This window comes from Frieseomelitta varia, unplaced genomic scaffold (genome assembly GCF_011392965.1).
Source record: "Frieseomelitta varia isolate USP_RPSP 00005682 unplaced genomic scaffold, Fvar_1.2 scaffold_666, whole genome shotgun sequence".
Classification (NCBI taxonomy): Eukaryota; Metazoa; Arthropoda; class Insecta; order Hymenoptera; family Apidae; genus Frieseomelitta; species Frieseomelitta varia.
This window is the reverse complement of record NW_025110441.1, coordinates 23869-39124: the sequence shown is the minus strand read 5'-3', so window position 1 is coordinate 39124 and position 15256 is coordinate 23869. Positions and strand designations below refer to the sequence as shown.

General features: G+C 35.0%; 3 protein-coding genes across 3 annotated transcripts; 1 reads left to right on the top strand and 2 right to left on the bottom strand.

The window, feature by feature from the left end:
• Positions 1–367: 367 nt before the first annotated feature.
• Positions 368–4264, bottom strand: LOC122535071 (zinc finger protein 431-like). Its single transcript, XM_043666262.1, has 3 exons — positions 3905–4264; positions 2835–3804; positions 368–2768 (listed from the first exon to the last, which is right to left on the bottom strand). Exons 2-3 carry the CDS (start codon positions 3492–3494, stop codon positions 1065–1067), a joined length of 2364 nt encoding a protein of 787 aa, XP_043522197.1. The 5' UTR covers positions 3495–3804; positions 3905–4264; the 3' UTR covers positions 368–1064.
• A 349-nt stretch (positions 4265–4613) lies between these two features.
• On the top strand, positions 4614–6729 carry LOC122535076 (minor histocompatibility antigen H13). Its single transcript, XM_043666273.1, has 6 exons — positions 4614–4878; positions 5248–5358; positions 5429–5511; positions 5583–5757; positions 5829–6322; positions 6395–6729. Exons 1-6 carry the CDS (start codon positions 4687–4689, stop codon positions 6471–6473), a joined length of 1134 nt encoding a protein of 377 aa, XP_043522208.1. The 5' UTR covers positions 4614–4686; the 3' UTR covers positions 6474–6729.
• Positions 6730–7338: 609 nt separating this feature from the next.
• Positions 7339–8489, bottom strand: LOC122535079 (proteasome subunit beta type-2-like). Its single transcript, XM_043666278.1, has 3 exons — positions 8287–8489; positions 7684–8040; positions 7339–7582 (listed from the first exon to the last, which is right to left on the bottom strand). Exons 1-3 carry the CDS (start codon positions 8375–8377, stop codon positions 7407–7409), a joined length of 624 nt encoding a protein of 207 aa, XP_043522213.1. The 5' UTR covers positions 8378–8489; the 3' UTR covers positions 7339–7406.
• Positions 8490–15256: the final 6767 nt, after the last annotated feature.

Sequence of the window (15256 nt, the reverse complement as noted above, 5' to 3'; positions counted from 1 at the left end):
TATTTAAGTAATATACGTTTAATAATAATATACGTTTTAACATATGTTTCTTGCACATGGTTGTCACTTTGAACATCCTGCCGGGAAAGTATTAAAAAGCTAATAAAATAGGATTGTTAGGTATTAAATAAAGAGATAGAATTATCTTTATATATATATGTATATAATATATAAAAAAATATATAAAATATATACATAAAATAAATACTATTTTTTAAATAGTATTTATTTTTAAAAAATCAACACAATGATGAATGATTTAGAGCAATCATTAATTATAATTATTTATCTTTTAAAGGAAAAAATTCAATATATTCAATATATTCATTACATCATATATAAAATAATCTTTTTTAAAAGACTAATAAAATAGGGTTGTTAAAGTTGTTAGGATCTACAAAGAGATAGAGAACTATCTTTATATATATATATATATTTTTTTAAATAGTATTTATTTTTAAAAAAACAACACAATGATGAATGACTTAAAGCAATTGAATTGATTTCATTCAACATGGAATTTCTTAGAAGACGTGACACGTGTGAATCTGAAAAATTTTAGATTCCAATTTAGGAATTCAATTTTATATATTTGTACAGTGGAATTATAACTTGCGATATAATGAAAAAAAAAGGAAGGCTTACGATACTGATTAGTACAAATACAGAGAAAAATATGGTAAAATATTGCAGCTGCGTCCTTTTCGAAATTTTCATTGCTGGTAGCAGTTCTTATTTACTTAGGACGTGGGGCATGTTTCTCTCTTCATAAGAGCAGTGCTGTTCAAGACTGTGTTCGAGACTTTTCATAAGATATAAAAATATTCAAAATTTATATAAGTATATACCAATCACATACATGATTATAAACATAATTCATTCGAAGGAGTGAATCAGGGGGGAGTCATAGATTGAATTATAGTCGTATCATAGATGGACTATAAAAATGGAAGCTTTTAACGTCGACTTCTCTTTACTAACGATATACGTAGGTTCCAATTTCACGTTGAAAAGATTCCAAGTCCACAGTATCTTTCCAAAGCCTTTTCATCGTCTCGCGTTGCTCATTCTTTGTTCTTTGTATGAAGACGCATGTGTTTCTTCAGATTGTCGAGTCTGTTGCACCGCCGATCACAGAAATCGCATTGATAAGGCATTAAATTGCTATGCACTACCACGTGGCCGTTCAAGTGGCTAATTTGCTTGAACCGTTTGCCACAGATGGTGCAAACATATGGCCTTTCGTTCATATGGGCCGACGCGATGTGCGTCTGCAGATTCGTCTTCCTCACGAACGTGGCTTTGCACACGTCGCACTCGAACGGCCTCACGTTCGCGTGAATGGCCAGGTGAGACTTAAGTACGTTCTTGTGCTTGAAATTCTTCTCGCACAGATGACACTGAAATGGCCGCTCGTCGTTGTGCACCTTTTTGTGAACGGATAGGTGGGCAAGCTGCTTGAACATTTTCGCACAGATCTCACACTGATAGGTGCGCCCGTCCTCGTGCGCGGCGCTCACGTGCCGACGCAACGTGTCCGCCAAAGTGTACCTTTTCCCGCAGATTTTACAGCGGAACGGGCGCTCGTTCGTGTGGGTCATCAGATGTCCGTTCAGGTTCCTCTTCTCGAGGAATCGCGCGCCACACACGTCGCACTGGTACGGTTTCTCACCGTTGTGAACGTACATATGTTTCTTCAGAGAATTCGACAGGCTGAATCTCTTCTTACAGACCGTGCACTCGAATTTCCGTTCCCCCGTGTGCACCAGCATGTGAGACTTCACGTGCCCCGCTTGTTTGAACCTCTTCCCGCAGACGATGCACGGGAACTGGCGTTCGTGAGAATGTGTGAGTATGTGCCTCTCCAGAACGCTTTTCGTGGTGAATACCTTTTTACAGTTGTCGCACTCGAACAGACGGAACGTCTCTTTAGTCTTTGAAATGTAATCTTCTTTGTGCGACTGAGCGTGGACCTTCAGTGAGCCCAGCGACTCGAACTTCACGCCGCAAACCGCACAGTGGAAAGAGCGATAATCCTTGTGCGTCAGCGAATGCTGGCTGAGATGACCCAGCTGTTTGAAGCTCTTGTTGCAGATCAAACAGACGTAGGGCCTTTCGTTCGTATGAGATCTCATGTGCCTTTTCAACACGCTGGGAAAGTTGAACTTTTGATTGCAATACGAGCATTCTAAAGTTGGATCTCCGTTTATCTTCATTGACCGACTGTCGGGAGTGATCTTTTTTTTCTCCTTGAGAAGACTCAAACTCTTCGTCGCTTTTGTACAGTTATTCGCTTCGCTGGGTTGTGTCTCGTCTGCGTTCAACTCTGAGAAGCCTCTCAATTTAGGTGCTCTCGCGTCTGATATCACGTCGTCTTGCAAGTTTTTGCTTCTCTTACTTCTGCTCAAGTTGGACAGTTTACTTTGTTTGTGCGATTGCCTCATGTGTTTTTCATACAAGTTTAGAACGTGGAACGTTTTGTTGCATAGTTTACATTCAAACTTCTTCCCCTTTAAATGCGTTCTCATGTGATTCTTCAAGTGGCCAGGTTTCATGTACTGTTTCTTGCAGACCTTACACTTCAAGTCAGCTTGATTCTCTGCGTTCGACACTTTGTCGTCTATTCCCGATTCATCCTCAAATGCCAAGTCTTCTGCGTGCATGTTCAAAGGTTCGCTCTTAACATTCACGAAATTGAAATCAGGAGTGTCCCTTTGAAGTTCATCCTTGGTTTCACTACGAGAGTCTTCATCCTCGTAGTCATTGAACTGACGAATTAGAGTATCAATTAGTGTCGTGTACAAAAATAATTACATTATTAGTATCGTACTTACAGTATCTGTATCTCTGACGTTCGCAAAAGTTGAGTCCTCTATAAATTGTTGCCTATCTTCCTTCTTAACCTCGTCTTGATCGTTGGATAGCAAACCAATCCATTCTTCCTCGGCCCAAACATTATCCCTCGTCGAATTTATCACGTTAGTCCGTTTTTGGAACTCTTTGTGTACATTTCTCCCAAATAATATGTCGTACGGAATCTTTCCATTTTCACAACGGAACGTTGAATTTTGAAAGATTTGTATGTGCTTCAGAGCTTCGTGCCATGTCTTTGTCGGATTCTCCTCCACCCAACATTCAAGCAAGCTCTTGAAATCTCTGCTCTGCCCATTCCTCTCAGCGATCTCCCCGTGAAGTATCATAAAGTCTTTCCACAGAAGACGCAACTCTTGCACAACTTCTTTGGCAAATTTACGTCCATTGGCGCTTTGTAACACCTGCGGCGCCCCAATGATAGCCAGGATGTCCAACAGTTTCACGGCCACTTCGTTCGCTGTGTTTCCATGCAAACCTTTCAATACAACAAATCTGGATATTTGATCCTCGTAAACGAGAAAGTACTTGTAACTGCAAGTCAATTGTACCGGCATGTCTAACACATCAATTTGTCCTCTGTGATACAACTTTTTGTTCGCGGCGTTGCAATGTGAATTCATGTTTTCAATTTTGTGAGCGATTTGTAATCCTTTCAGGGGAATTTACGAATCATGAGATTTTATATAACGTTATATTTAAAAGAAAAAGGAGAACATGATCAGGAATAACGTGAGTAATTTATCACAACTTGTAAGTACATTTCGCTTTCTTCGGAGGTAAGAAGTTAAGTATCTCTGGGTAAACATTCATTTCATGTTTCAAAGATTTAATACTGATTCTTCTCGATGACAAGTATTTTAAATATTTTCCCTGGCGCATTTTTTACTTTCAATGTGTCCATTGCTCACTTTCTCAGCTCATTGGTGTTCACTGGAAAAATAAACAATGCGATATTTTCAGGAAACAACATAGATCATATCTGTAGAAAACGCGAAATGGTTATAATTTTTCAATTAAATATGAAACATACCGTACGACAATTCGTTAGCATTTATGCACGAAGAATACATCCTTTTTTCGCGCGTACGAGCAAAATTAGTATTCAAGCAGAATTTACATTTTTTTGAGTGTAAAATAATACAGTGTTTTAACCTATACGACTCTCCGTGAGATTTAGTTTATCTCGAAACTAAAAACTTCTGTATCCATTTTTTGTCGGAAGCCGTGGAAATCGGTTCATTTTCACGTGACAACGCTGGAAAACGCACGTTTCTCGGGCCCATTCATTTAACACTTAACTTTTGCTGCACAATTGTAAACTCTTATTTGTCATTTTCATAGCTCGAGTTCTCGTCGGCTCGTTAAAGTAGAACCCAACAATATCGGTAGCGATGTTTATTTGTCCACGTGTCGATAAACTTAAAGGCTGATTTTCAGCCGAGCTTTTCCTACGCGAAATGCAACTGATCTGTCAAAATATTTGCACACACTCAGATTTAAACTGAACATCTAAATAGAGAAATTGAAAATTTTACAAAACTTCTTTCTCGATCGATAATTACGTATCAACAAACATGTGGACGTATAATGGAACATAAAAAAAAAGAAAAAAGAAAAATCTCATTACTTTATTACTGACGAAATAAGGATATAAGGTTAAATATAATATCGTTATTCGTTTCGTATGGAGCGACAGTTCGATAATAATGCGACGTTTGTCCATCTTCGTATTATTTTGTCGATGACTATTTTTGAAGTCGTGTCACGAAGCGCGACCGTGTGACCACTCGCGATTGTGCTAATAAGTCCAAGATGGCCAGCGAGGTAAACGAAATTAGTGTCCAAGCGGCTGAGAATCTAACTGAGAACAATGAAGCGATCACTGGGAGAATACCGTCGACGTCCGAGGGCATGGTCCTTGCTTATGGAAGCCTGATAATTATGGCCATTTTGCCGATCTTCTTCGGTAGTTACCGAGCTGTTAAACACCATAAGGAGCAGCAGGTTAGCCACGCGTTTGACATATGTTTCGAACGCTTATATCGAGTGAAATTCTTCGAACTACCCAACGATTGATATCATAATTCATCACTAACTCACGAGATCCGAGCGATCTTTGTCGCAATGAAATTTGTCTTATTACGATAGAGTGGTATTCAAGGAGTTCACAGGTTGATAACTAGAGTTTACAATTAATCGTTGGGAGTCATAATGATGTATGTCAGTTACTTGCTTTTGCAGTAACATAGTTAAACTCGAGTTCCACAAGATCCTCGCTCTTGTTACTGCGATCTTTAATTTATCAGTCAATACTATATAATATATCTAACAGTTTGAAGGCTTCATTGATGAATTCGTTTGATTGCGTTGCAGCAACAGTGTAAAAAGAGTGGAGAACAACCGGATACAATGTCGCGCAAGGAGGCAGCAATATTTCCATTTATTTCTAGTATTACGTTAGTTGGATTGTATGTATTATATAAGGTAAGAAGTGAATGATTCTTGCATGAGACTTTCATTCAGATCAACTCAGAGCTATACCAATGTTTTTCAGATATTTGCCAAGGAGTTTGTTAATCAAATTTTAGCCGCGTACTTCTTTTTTCTTGGAATTTTAGCCCTTTGTCATCTTACCAGGTACGAATAATTTCAGACTACATTAAAGATATATTGACTATTCTTGAAATTACGTACTACTATGATTGCAGCCCATTAATCTCATCGTTGGTGCCTGCTGCAATCCCAAAAACCCAATACCATATATCATTTACTAAAGGGGAAGGTGACAAAGTAGAACATATTATTAATTATAAGTTCAATCTCCATGATATTGTTTGTCTAATATGCTGTTCGCTTGTCGGAACTTGGTATCTTGTGAAAAAGGTAATAACATAAGCAAAATTCTCTTTCGGTAAGAGTTAGCGTTAAGTAAAATATTTGTTTCAATTTTACAGCATTGGATTGCCAATAATTTGTTTGGCATCGCATTCGCAATTAACGGAGTTGAATTGCTACACGTGAACAACGTTCCAACAGGGTGCATTTTGCTTTGTGGACTGCTGTTTTATGATGCATTTTGGGTATTCGGTACGGACGTAATGGTAACGGTCGCGAGATCTTTCGAAGTACCGATTAAGTTAGTTTTCCCGCAAGATATATTGGAGAAAGGACTTACAGCCAGCAATTTTGCTATGCTGGGTTTAGGTGACATTGTCTTACCGGGTATTTTCATTGCCCTTTTGTTGAGGTTCGACAATAGCTTAAGCAGGAAGACAAACGTGTACTTCTATTCGACGTTCTTCGCTTATTTCATGGGGTTACTAGCGACGATGCTTATCATGCATTTGTTCAATCACGCACAACCAGCTTTGTTATATCTAGTGCCCGCTTGTTTGGGTACTCCTCTACTTTTAGCGTTGGCTAAAGGAGATTTGAAAGCGTTATTTTCGTACGTATCAACAAGCGTTTCACTTATGCATGCTTGTTCGAAATCCTCTTATCGTTAATGTTTTTTTTTCAGTTACGAGGATCATCCAGTTAATACGACGCAAACGGAACAATCCGCACAAACGCAAGTAGAAACAAAAAAGGACACATAATGCTCGTATTAATGTAAGGTGATTAATGTAAGAAAAATTTCAGCATTACGCTGTTATCGATTTAAATTTATCGTATGTAAGAAAGAAAAAATAATAATTTGTCTTGTGCTCAAGCTGTACAATCATGAAATTTAAAAGTATCAACAACATACAATGTTTGATCAACATTTCGTTAACATTCGTACATTTGATTGAACTTATAATTCGTAATTTATTTTATACTTCTGTCGTTTTCCATTAATATATGAGAATAGAGACAAAAAAAAGTAGTATTTTTTTATAGATTAATAATTGTTCTTCTGTATGTAAAATTTTAAGTAAGAGTTTACGCATATCACAAGTGTGAATTAGTCTTTATTTGATCGTAAAGAATATATATATATATTTTTTTTTAAATTAAAAAAATAATTAGAATAGAAAATTAGGTTGGATTTTTCTATTTCTATGTAAAATGCGACCTTTATTCTATTGTGAATGTCAACTTGTACTCCAATAGATTTATGGTCTGTAACACGTTATATTTCATTAGAGATAATCATGGTAAATTATAATACAATTTTTCACATGCGTAATTCGAAAAACCGATCGCAAAAATTCAAAGAATTCTCTGATTTGTTGTCATTTTTTATATTACAAATTTCTAATTTCGTTTCGTACATACAATTTTTCTATGATGTAATCATTAATGGATAAAATTTATTTGAAAGAATGGATTTTGTAAAATACATATAGGTAAAAAATGTATGTAAACATTTTTTCCAAAATGTAATAAAACTAAACTTTTTTTCATTTATATATATATTTTCTTTTTTTTTCTAAGGATCACCTACACTCTTGTTCAAAAAGTAATGATTATTGAAGTTACTCCGTTCCAAAACATTTATTCTTTGAATTGATCAAATAATATTACAAACACGAATAAAAATAGATGCTTTACGCTTTATCAGCATCCTCCATTGCCAAATTTTTCGCTGTGATAGGTTCCAATTCTTTTATACCTTCCTTCGATACCTTTTGTACCTTGAAGTTTGGAAGATTAACTATCAGCCTCTTGTGTATTTCTCTGACACATTTTTTCATTAATATGTATGCCTCTTCCTCCGTCGAGTCTGTAACGTGCATGTAGTACATATTTTAATAAAAGAAATTGTATTAATGATATCGTATGCAAATAAAAATCCATGTGAGTTTGATCATTGGTATTTATTACCGTGTTTATGATATCTGTCCAGTATTGAAAGGGAGAAAAAGCCTCCGTAGCCATGTGCAGCATATGGCACTTTGACGCAAGACGCCAAATAATCGATGAAATACAACTCTGGTCCAGTATTGTCGTCATAACCGGCCATTAATAAATTGACAAAATACGGTGTTCTACTTCTGAGGTAATCGGCCAAGTTTCTCCTAGTAAACAAAGCAGCTGCTCTCGGCGACAATTCATAACCGTTCCTCATTTTGTAGAGTTGAATGTTCTTCCCTATGTATTCTGAAAATTGCGTGGTATCGCCGGATTCTCCAGACACTGCCATAATAAGCTTATCGGACATCTTGTGGATTTTTTGCTCATCTGAAACAATCGGTACCTTGTAAACGATAATAAACATAAAATGAATCGGTACCTTGTAAACGATAATAAACATAAAATGAATTGCATTTATTGTTGTGCGAATGGCTTGAAATGAAACGTATGCATTATTATATCAAAATATAAATTAACTTTAATAATTAGCCCGGTAATATTTGTAGTAGAAAAAGAAACGGTGAATATAAATAATTTATTTAGGACTGTAACGAATATAATTCAATTTCTCACCGTTTTTCATAACCATAATCGATTGAGCTGTAGTCATATCGGCCGCGACTAAAGCGAAGTCCTTAAACTGTATACCAATTAAACATTCCATTTTGAGAAATAATTTTCCTTAGTATCTCGAATGAAACTGCAACAACACTGAAAATTGCCTGTCACGAACAGTGAGGTTATAATCGTGACTGTTCAATCATTGACTATATATTCTTGTTACTTTCTTATTTCAGATGCGTTCAACAGGTGGCAGCACCTTGCTTCCAATTGTGGCGGCGCGAGTATTTAAAAAAGCGAGTTCAACGACGGCGATGCCGATTTAAAATGAAGAGAGAGGAAAATAAGATAGCAGAAAATATGTTTCTGTATCAAAGAACATGTTTAACTTTGAACGAAATAAAAATAAGAAAAACGAAACTATCGACACGCAACAATATCGTGCCTTCTAACGCGAAATAAAACCGCGATTTGTCAGTGTGCCAAATCAGGATTCGAGCATTTAGAGAGGCAAGTAGTCTAGCGCTACCCCCGTCGGCACAGTAGGTTTCTTCGGAATTACTGGAGCTGAATTACAAAGGGTGCTAGACTACAAGAGACTGTAGTTTCTCGACTTGACACATTGACAACGAAAGTCTATTTTAGTGCAATGTCAGTAACAATAGTAACAATGAATGAAAGAAGAGCGAAGAGGAGATGTCCCTAATTTCGTCTCAAGGTAAATAAACGTGTCTTTGTACAGAATGCGCTCACAGTGAATTTACAAATACTAACTATCTTATAATTAACTAAAACTAAACGCACGCAACTTAAAGCTAAAACGCACGCATCCCACGATGTCCCTGCGATCCCTCGTCGTCCGTCGGTGGCCCGCTGGGGGCCCAATAGTTTACTTATCAACTAATTGTACCTACAGTTCAGTCTAGATCGTGAAATAATGAATGTACAGAAATTTTCACGATCTAAACTGAACTGTAGGTTGCGTAGTTCTTAGCTTGATATCGTTTTACAAACATTGAAGTTTGTAAAACGATATCAATTACCAGGTCTCACCACGAGGAGGTGACTACGCACAAGACCCGCCCGGGCCCTAATCCCAACCACCCTCCATTACATTCAAATAACTCGGCATTCTTAAGGAATGCGGAGATTTTGTTCTACTTGGCCCGGGGTTACGAACAAAGGGGACAAACGTTCCATAGTTCAATCTCAAACTTAAGTCTAAATCTTAGCTCTAAAGCGCATGTATGAGATTGAACTATGGAATTCTGTCTCCCAACAACGATCGCTTTAACAATAAGTTCATCTCCCGCACAATCATACAATACATACAATACATAAAATAATACAATCATACATTACATACAATGCATACAATTCATACAATACATAAAATAATACAATCATACATTACATACAATGCATACAATTCATACAAAGCATAAAATAATACAATCATACATTACATACAATTCATACAACTCATACAATTCATACAATTCATAAAGATCATACAGATCATACAGTTCACACAGTTCACACAGTTCATACAGTTCATACAGTTCATACAAGTGAACGTCATACAATAATTCGCAGCCCTAACAGCGCATTTTGTATCAAAGACACGTTTATCGAACTTTTAACGAAATAAGGGTAACTATCGACACGCTTTAATATCGTGCTCTGCAAGGGATATAACGCGAAATGAAACCGCGGTTCGTTGCTGTCATTGCACTAAAGTAGAGTTTCCAACTTTCGTTGTCTGTGCCAAATCGGGTTTCGAGCATTTAAAGGCAAGTAGTTTTGCGCTATCCCCAACGACACAGTGGGGTTCCGAAGAACCGCTGAGTCGGATTACAAAGGATGCTAGACTACAAGAACCTACCTCGTCCTTTCGGACGAGGCTGCAGTCCCCCGATTTGACGAACTGACAACGAAAGTTGGAAACTCTACTCCAGTGCAATGACAGTAACAAAAGTAATTCTACTCTAGTGCAATGACAATAACAAAAGTAACTCTATTCTAGTGCAATGACAATAACAAAAATATCTCTACTCTAGTGCAATGACAGTGACAAAAGTAACTCTACTCTAGTGCAATGATAGTAGCAATAGTAACAACGGACGAAAGAATAGAAGAGAGGAGGTGTCCCTAATTTCGTCTCAAGTTAAATAAACGTGTCTTTGTACAGAATGCGCTCACAGTGAATTTACACATAATAACTATCTTATGATTAACTAAAACTAAACGCACGCAACTTAAAGCTAAGATCCCACGATGTCCCAGATATTAACTATCTTATAAGTAATTAAAACTAAACGCACGCAACTTAAAGCTAAAACGCACGCATCCCACGATGTCCCTGAGGGATCCCTCGTCGTCCATCGGTGGCCCGCTGGGGGCCCAATAGTTTACTTATCAACTAATTGTACCTACAGTTCAGTCTAGATCGTGAAATAATGAATGAACAGAAATTTTCACGATCTAAACTGAACTGTAGGTTGCGTAGTTCTTAGCTTGATATCGTTTTACAAACATTGAAGATCCACCACGTGGAGGTGACTACGCACGGGTCTCATAATAATGTATTATAAATCAGTACTGTTTCATATATTTATCACACAGGTCACAATTTGTTTTGAATTTAAGTGATTTGTTGGAAAGAGAAAAGATGTTGATAAAATAAGGCATAATTATTTGATCAATCTAATGACTAATTTAGAATATTGAATAAATATTCTTGTTTGACAAATTAATAGTAAACGACTAAATTATTTTCCTTCTTTATAGATTATAGATTCTAAATTCAAAGAGAAGTACTGGAAGTATCTAATAATATTTAAATAACAATAGTAGTTAGACTAATATATAGTTGTTAGATGTAGACTAACATATAGTTGTTAGACTAATATTATCTATGTACGTGCAGATATATAGCATATATTATGGTAATTATTAAAGAATGTAACTATCAAAATATATCTTGTATGACTACGATACGAGTCATGGCAATTGAGCTGGTATTCATGTTCAAATAATCATGATGATAATGAAAATAATTAAATAATTGTAAAAATAGTTAAAATAATTCGTTAATGATGCGGAACAGTTAATTAAAGTTTGTTAGAAATGTATTAGTGGCTCGATTACTACAAATGATTAATTAAAAATTTTAAATAGTACTTAGAAATGTTATAAACGAGAATTTATTGTTTAATTGTTACAAATAAATTATTAGAAATGTTAGATAATGTTTAAACAATTTAAGAAAAAAAGTTATTTAATTGTTGCAAAAAAATTATTAGAAATATTAGATAATGTTTAAACAATTACAGAATAAATTATTAGAAATATCAGATAATGTTTAAACAATTAGAATATTCAGAAATATTATTTGAAAATTTACTTCTAAAATTTGCGTCGATGCGTACGCAACGAAAGGTCGATTTATACTGAGCTCTTGTTTCCGTGTTTATCAAAATATACCTGACCGCGTTAATCAATCGGAGTGGGGAACAGTTTACTAAAATTTCGTAGAAACGTATTAGTGACTCGATCGTTACAAGTGATCAACTGAAAATTTTAAATAATTGTTGGAAATATTACAAAAGAGAATTTATTGTCTAATTGTTACAAATAAATTATTAGAAATATTAGATAATGTTTAAACAATTATAAAAGAGAATTTATTGTTTAATTGTTGCAAGTAAATTATTAGAAACATTAGGTAATGTTTAAACAATTAGAAATATTATTTAAAAATTTACTTCGAAAGTTTAATCGATGTGCACACGATGAAGGTTCAACTAACAATGATGTTTTTCCTGCTTAACCTTAAAGTCAGTGATGCACAGCGGATGGTAATCCTTGTCAATACTCCCAAAAACACTTTTTCTAATCAATAATCAGTAATGTTACAGTTTCATTGTTTCATAGCCTCCATTAATTTGAGGCAACAATAAATATTATATTTCTATATTTTTTACAAAGTGAAAGTACGTTTGCACGGTTAGCTTTCAACTTATAATTCTGTTGACATATACTAGATGCTATAATCTATAAGTCTGTGACATATAATAAATTTTCTAATTTACATAGAAAATGATCATATTCGATTTGATTCTTAAAATTTTAGATAAATATAAATTTTTTATCCCAATTTTCATCGATCGTTGTTTGAAATTGTTATAATCCTTCATTGATGACGTCACGTTCAATTTAATAAATAATTCTCGAAGCAGATGTGGCAATACTATCCATATTTTTTAATTTTTCATCACTAGTAGTGCTGCAGTGCAAAACTTGCCTGAATCGGTACGACAGGATGTGACACGAAAATGGTAAGAAGGTCCTGAGTCCCTCCAATCGTAGGCAGGAAAAAATACATTGTATGCGCGGTGTATTCATATACTTAGTCTGTGTCATTGTACATAAGAATTAAATAAAATTATATTCTATTGTAGTTACATTAATTGTCACGTTATTTATTAAAAAGAGTATATCTTCATATTTTGGCCATATATCTCGTTCGTGGGCACATATTTTGGCGCTTTTAAAATGGAGTAAATAAGAATAAGATGCGTACTGCCACCTCTCAGGAAGAATAAAAATAATACTAATTTCAATTGGTTCCAGTAGTCGGCAGAACTTTGCTCTTCCGTAGAAGAGCAACATTGTAACGAGGGGTAATATTAGAGATCAGTTTCACCAACACTAGTGTTTCGGTTTTCGAAAATCGATTAAATTTACCATTAAAAATTAATCTCCAGAATTTTTATAATTGCAACATTTCTTGGCCTACAAAATATCTACATAAAGAAAATTTGCAAATTTTACTCGATAGATGGAAACACTCGATTTGATTCGAAATTCTATCTATTGTATCAGGAACTTTATTACAAGGTCTTCTAATACAAGGTCATTGAATTACTTCTCGTTAGAATGAATTGAATATCAATGATTACGATGCGTGTGCAACGTGCGAGGAAAGGAGAGGTAGCGCGCAATTATTGAACACGTTCGACGATACCCGCTATCTCGACACTTTGTGTGTCGAATAGCTGTAATAGATATTCTATTGGTAAGTATGTATCAATTTTTTTCCTTTTTACACTGCCACGTCGTTCGTGATATTTCCTACTTGTTGATCGTGATTCTTTATAAGATGATAATATCATTATCGTAGGATGATAAAATAAATAATAACACGAGTAGTAAGTATAAATATGTAAATAAAAATTTTGCTTCTTTCTTTCGCGATTTTCTTCAAAATAGAGCAAAAGCGAGTAAATCTTCAAAGGACTTTTCTTCCTTATCAGTTTATCAGTCGCCTGTAAGCTTCCGAAGTTTTGATATTTAAATTCGGAATATACCCTGATATATATTATAAATAAATACTAATATAAATAATATTATCAAATTTAATTGAAAGACGTACAAAATTTAATTGAATATTCGATGCAGCAGGGCAGAATTTATTAAAGGATAATTATAACATTGCTGTGGTAAATGGTGCGACGAGTGGAGAGGAAACAGATAAAGGGAGAGGCAGATAGAAATGACTGGTTCACGTTCGCTGATGTACCATTGCATTTCTGTGTCAGTGGTAAAGGCGTAATAGCAGGACTGGGTCTCCTATTCTTTTCAGCTTTATTATAGATGCCGGTTACATCGATAATTCCGTGAGGCTCGTTCGGGAGGAACGAGTTGCTAGACACGGCATTTCAGTGAGAAGCGAACAGCTTAACCTACAAAAACCTAAAAAGCCTCATCTGCCGAAGCGAAGCGTGCATGCACGAATTACCGTTTCTTCAAACTTGAACGAACGCTAACGAACGTTCGAACAGTTCCCGTTACTAGAAACATCGCGTTCTCACGAGGAGGCTTTAATTTATTGAAAAGAATTGTGAATTAGAAGTATTTGTACGAAATTTTATCTTTGTTGGCGGAATCTACATTACCGATAGATTCGATATTCAGCAGATAAAACATTTTCGCAATACGGTATTTTTAAACAGGGGAATGAAAAAAATATGTCAAAGTTAAAAAGATACTTATAAAACGTTAATAATAATACTTTTTATGCAGAGATAATACCTCGTTTAAATACCAGTTCTGAGAAAAATTGGGACTATAAAAGCAGAGACGAGATATATGAATATATAAAAATAAGGTATGTGATAGAGGTTATAACAGATTGTTTTCCGCTGAACTTATGGATCATTTATCAAATTTGAATTTGTCTATTGTGTCCTTTTGCAAATAATCTTGTGAGTCTTTCTTCCGATCTATATTCTTTAAAGTGTTTCATTTTCTTTTTATAGATTCGTTTATTTCCCTTGATCGAAATATTAAAGATGTTTTTTTTTTATTCGTTGTAATTAACGAATTAAAAGAAGCCGGAAGGAAGGAAAAGAGGGATCGCCACTTCCGATGGAATCAATGACAGAATTAGTTCGCCTTGTTTAAGGTCGTTCGTTAGTCCCGTTACATTACTACAAGCCTTCGAAGTATGATGCGTTCAACGTAGTGTTTTCAACTATTATCAAATAGTATTTCGATCGTGAAGTGAGTTAATCATTTCTGCTTCGTACACGAGGCATTATCATAATTATATTGAGATTAGTTGAATTATATTTGATTATATTGAGATTAGTTGAATTATATTTGATTATATTGAGATTAGTTGAATTATGTTAAGATTATATTGAGATTATTTAAATTATATTTGATGTACTTGTTACATGTGTAAGACGATTATTCATACGACGTGTAATTTCAGATTGAGTCGTGTCTCCATACAGTGCTAATAAAATTCTATCAAATTTCACGCACAAATAATGGATATTGAAATGATCATTTCCAAAGATTTTCTAAATGAAATTTCATAAAACATACAAATGCAGGAAATATTTAAAATGATAAATATCAAACTACTGAATATTGAAATGACCATGTTCAGAGATGATGCATTTCCAGAGAT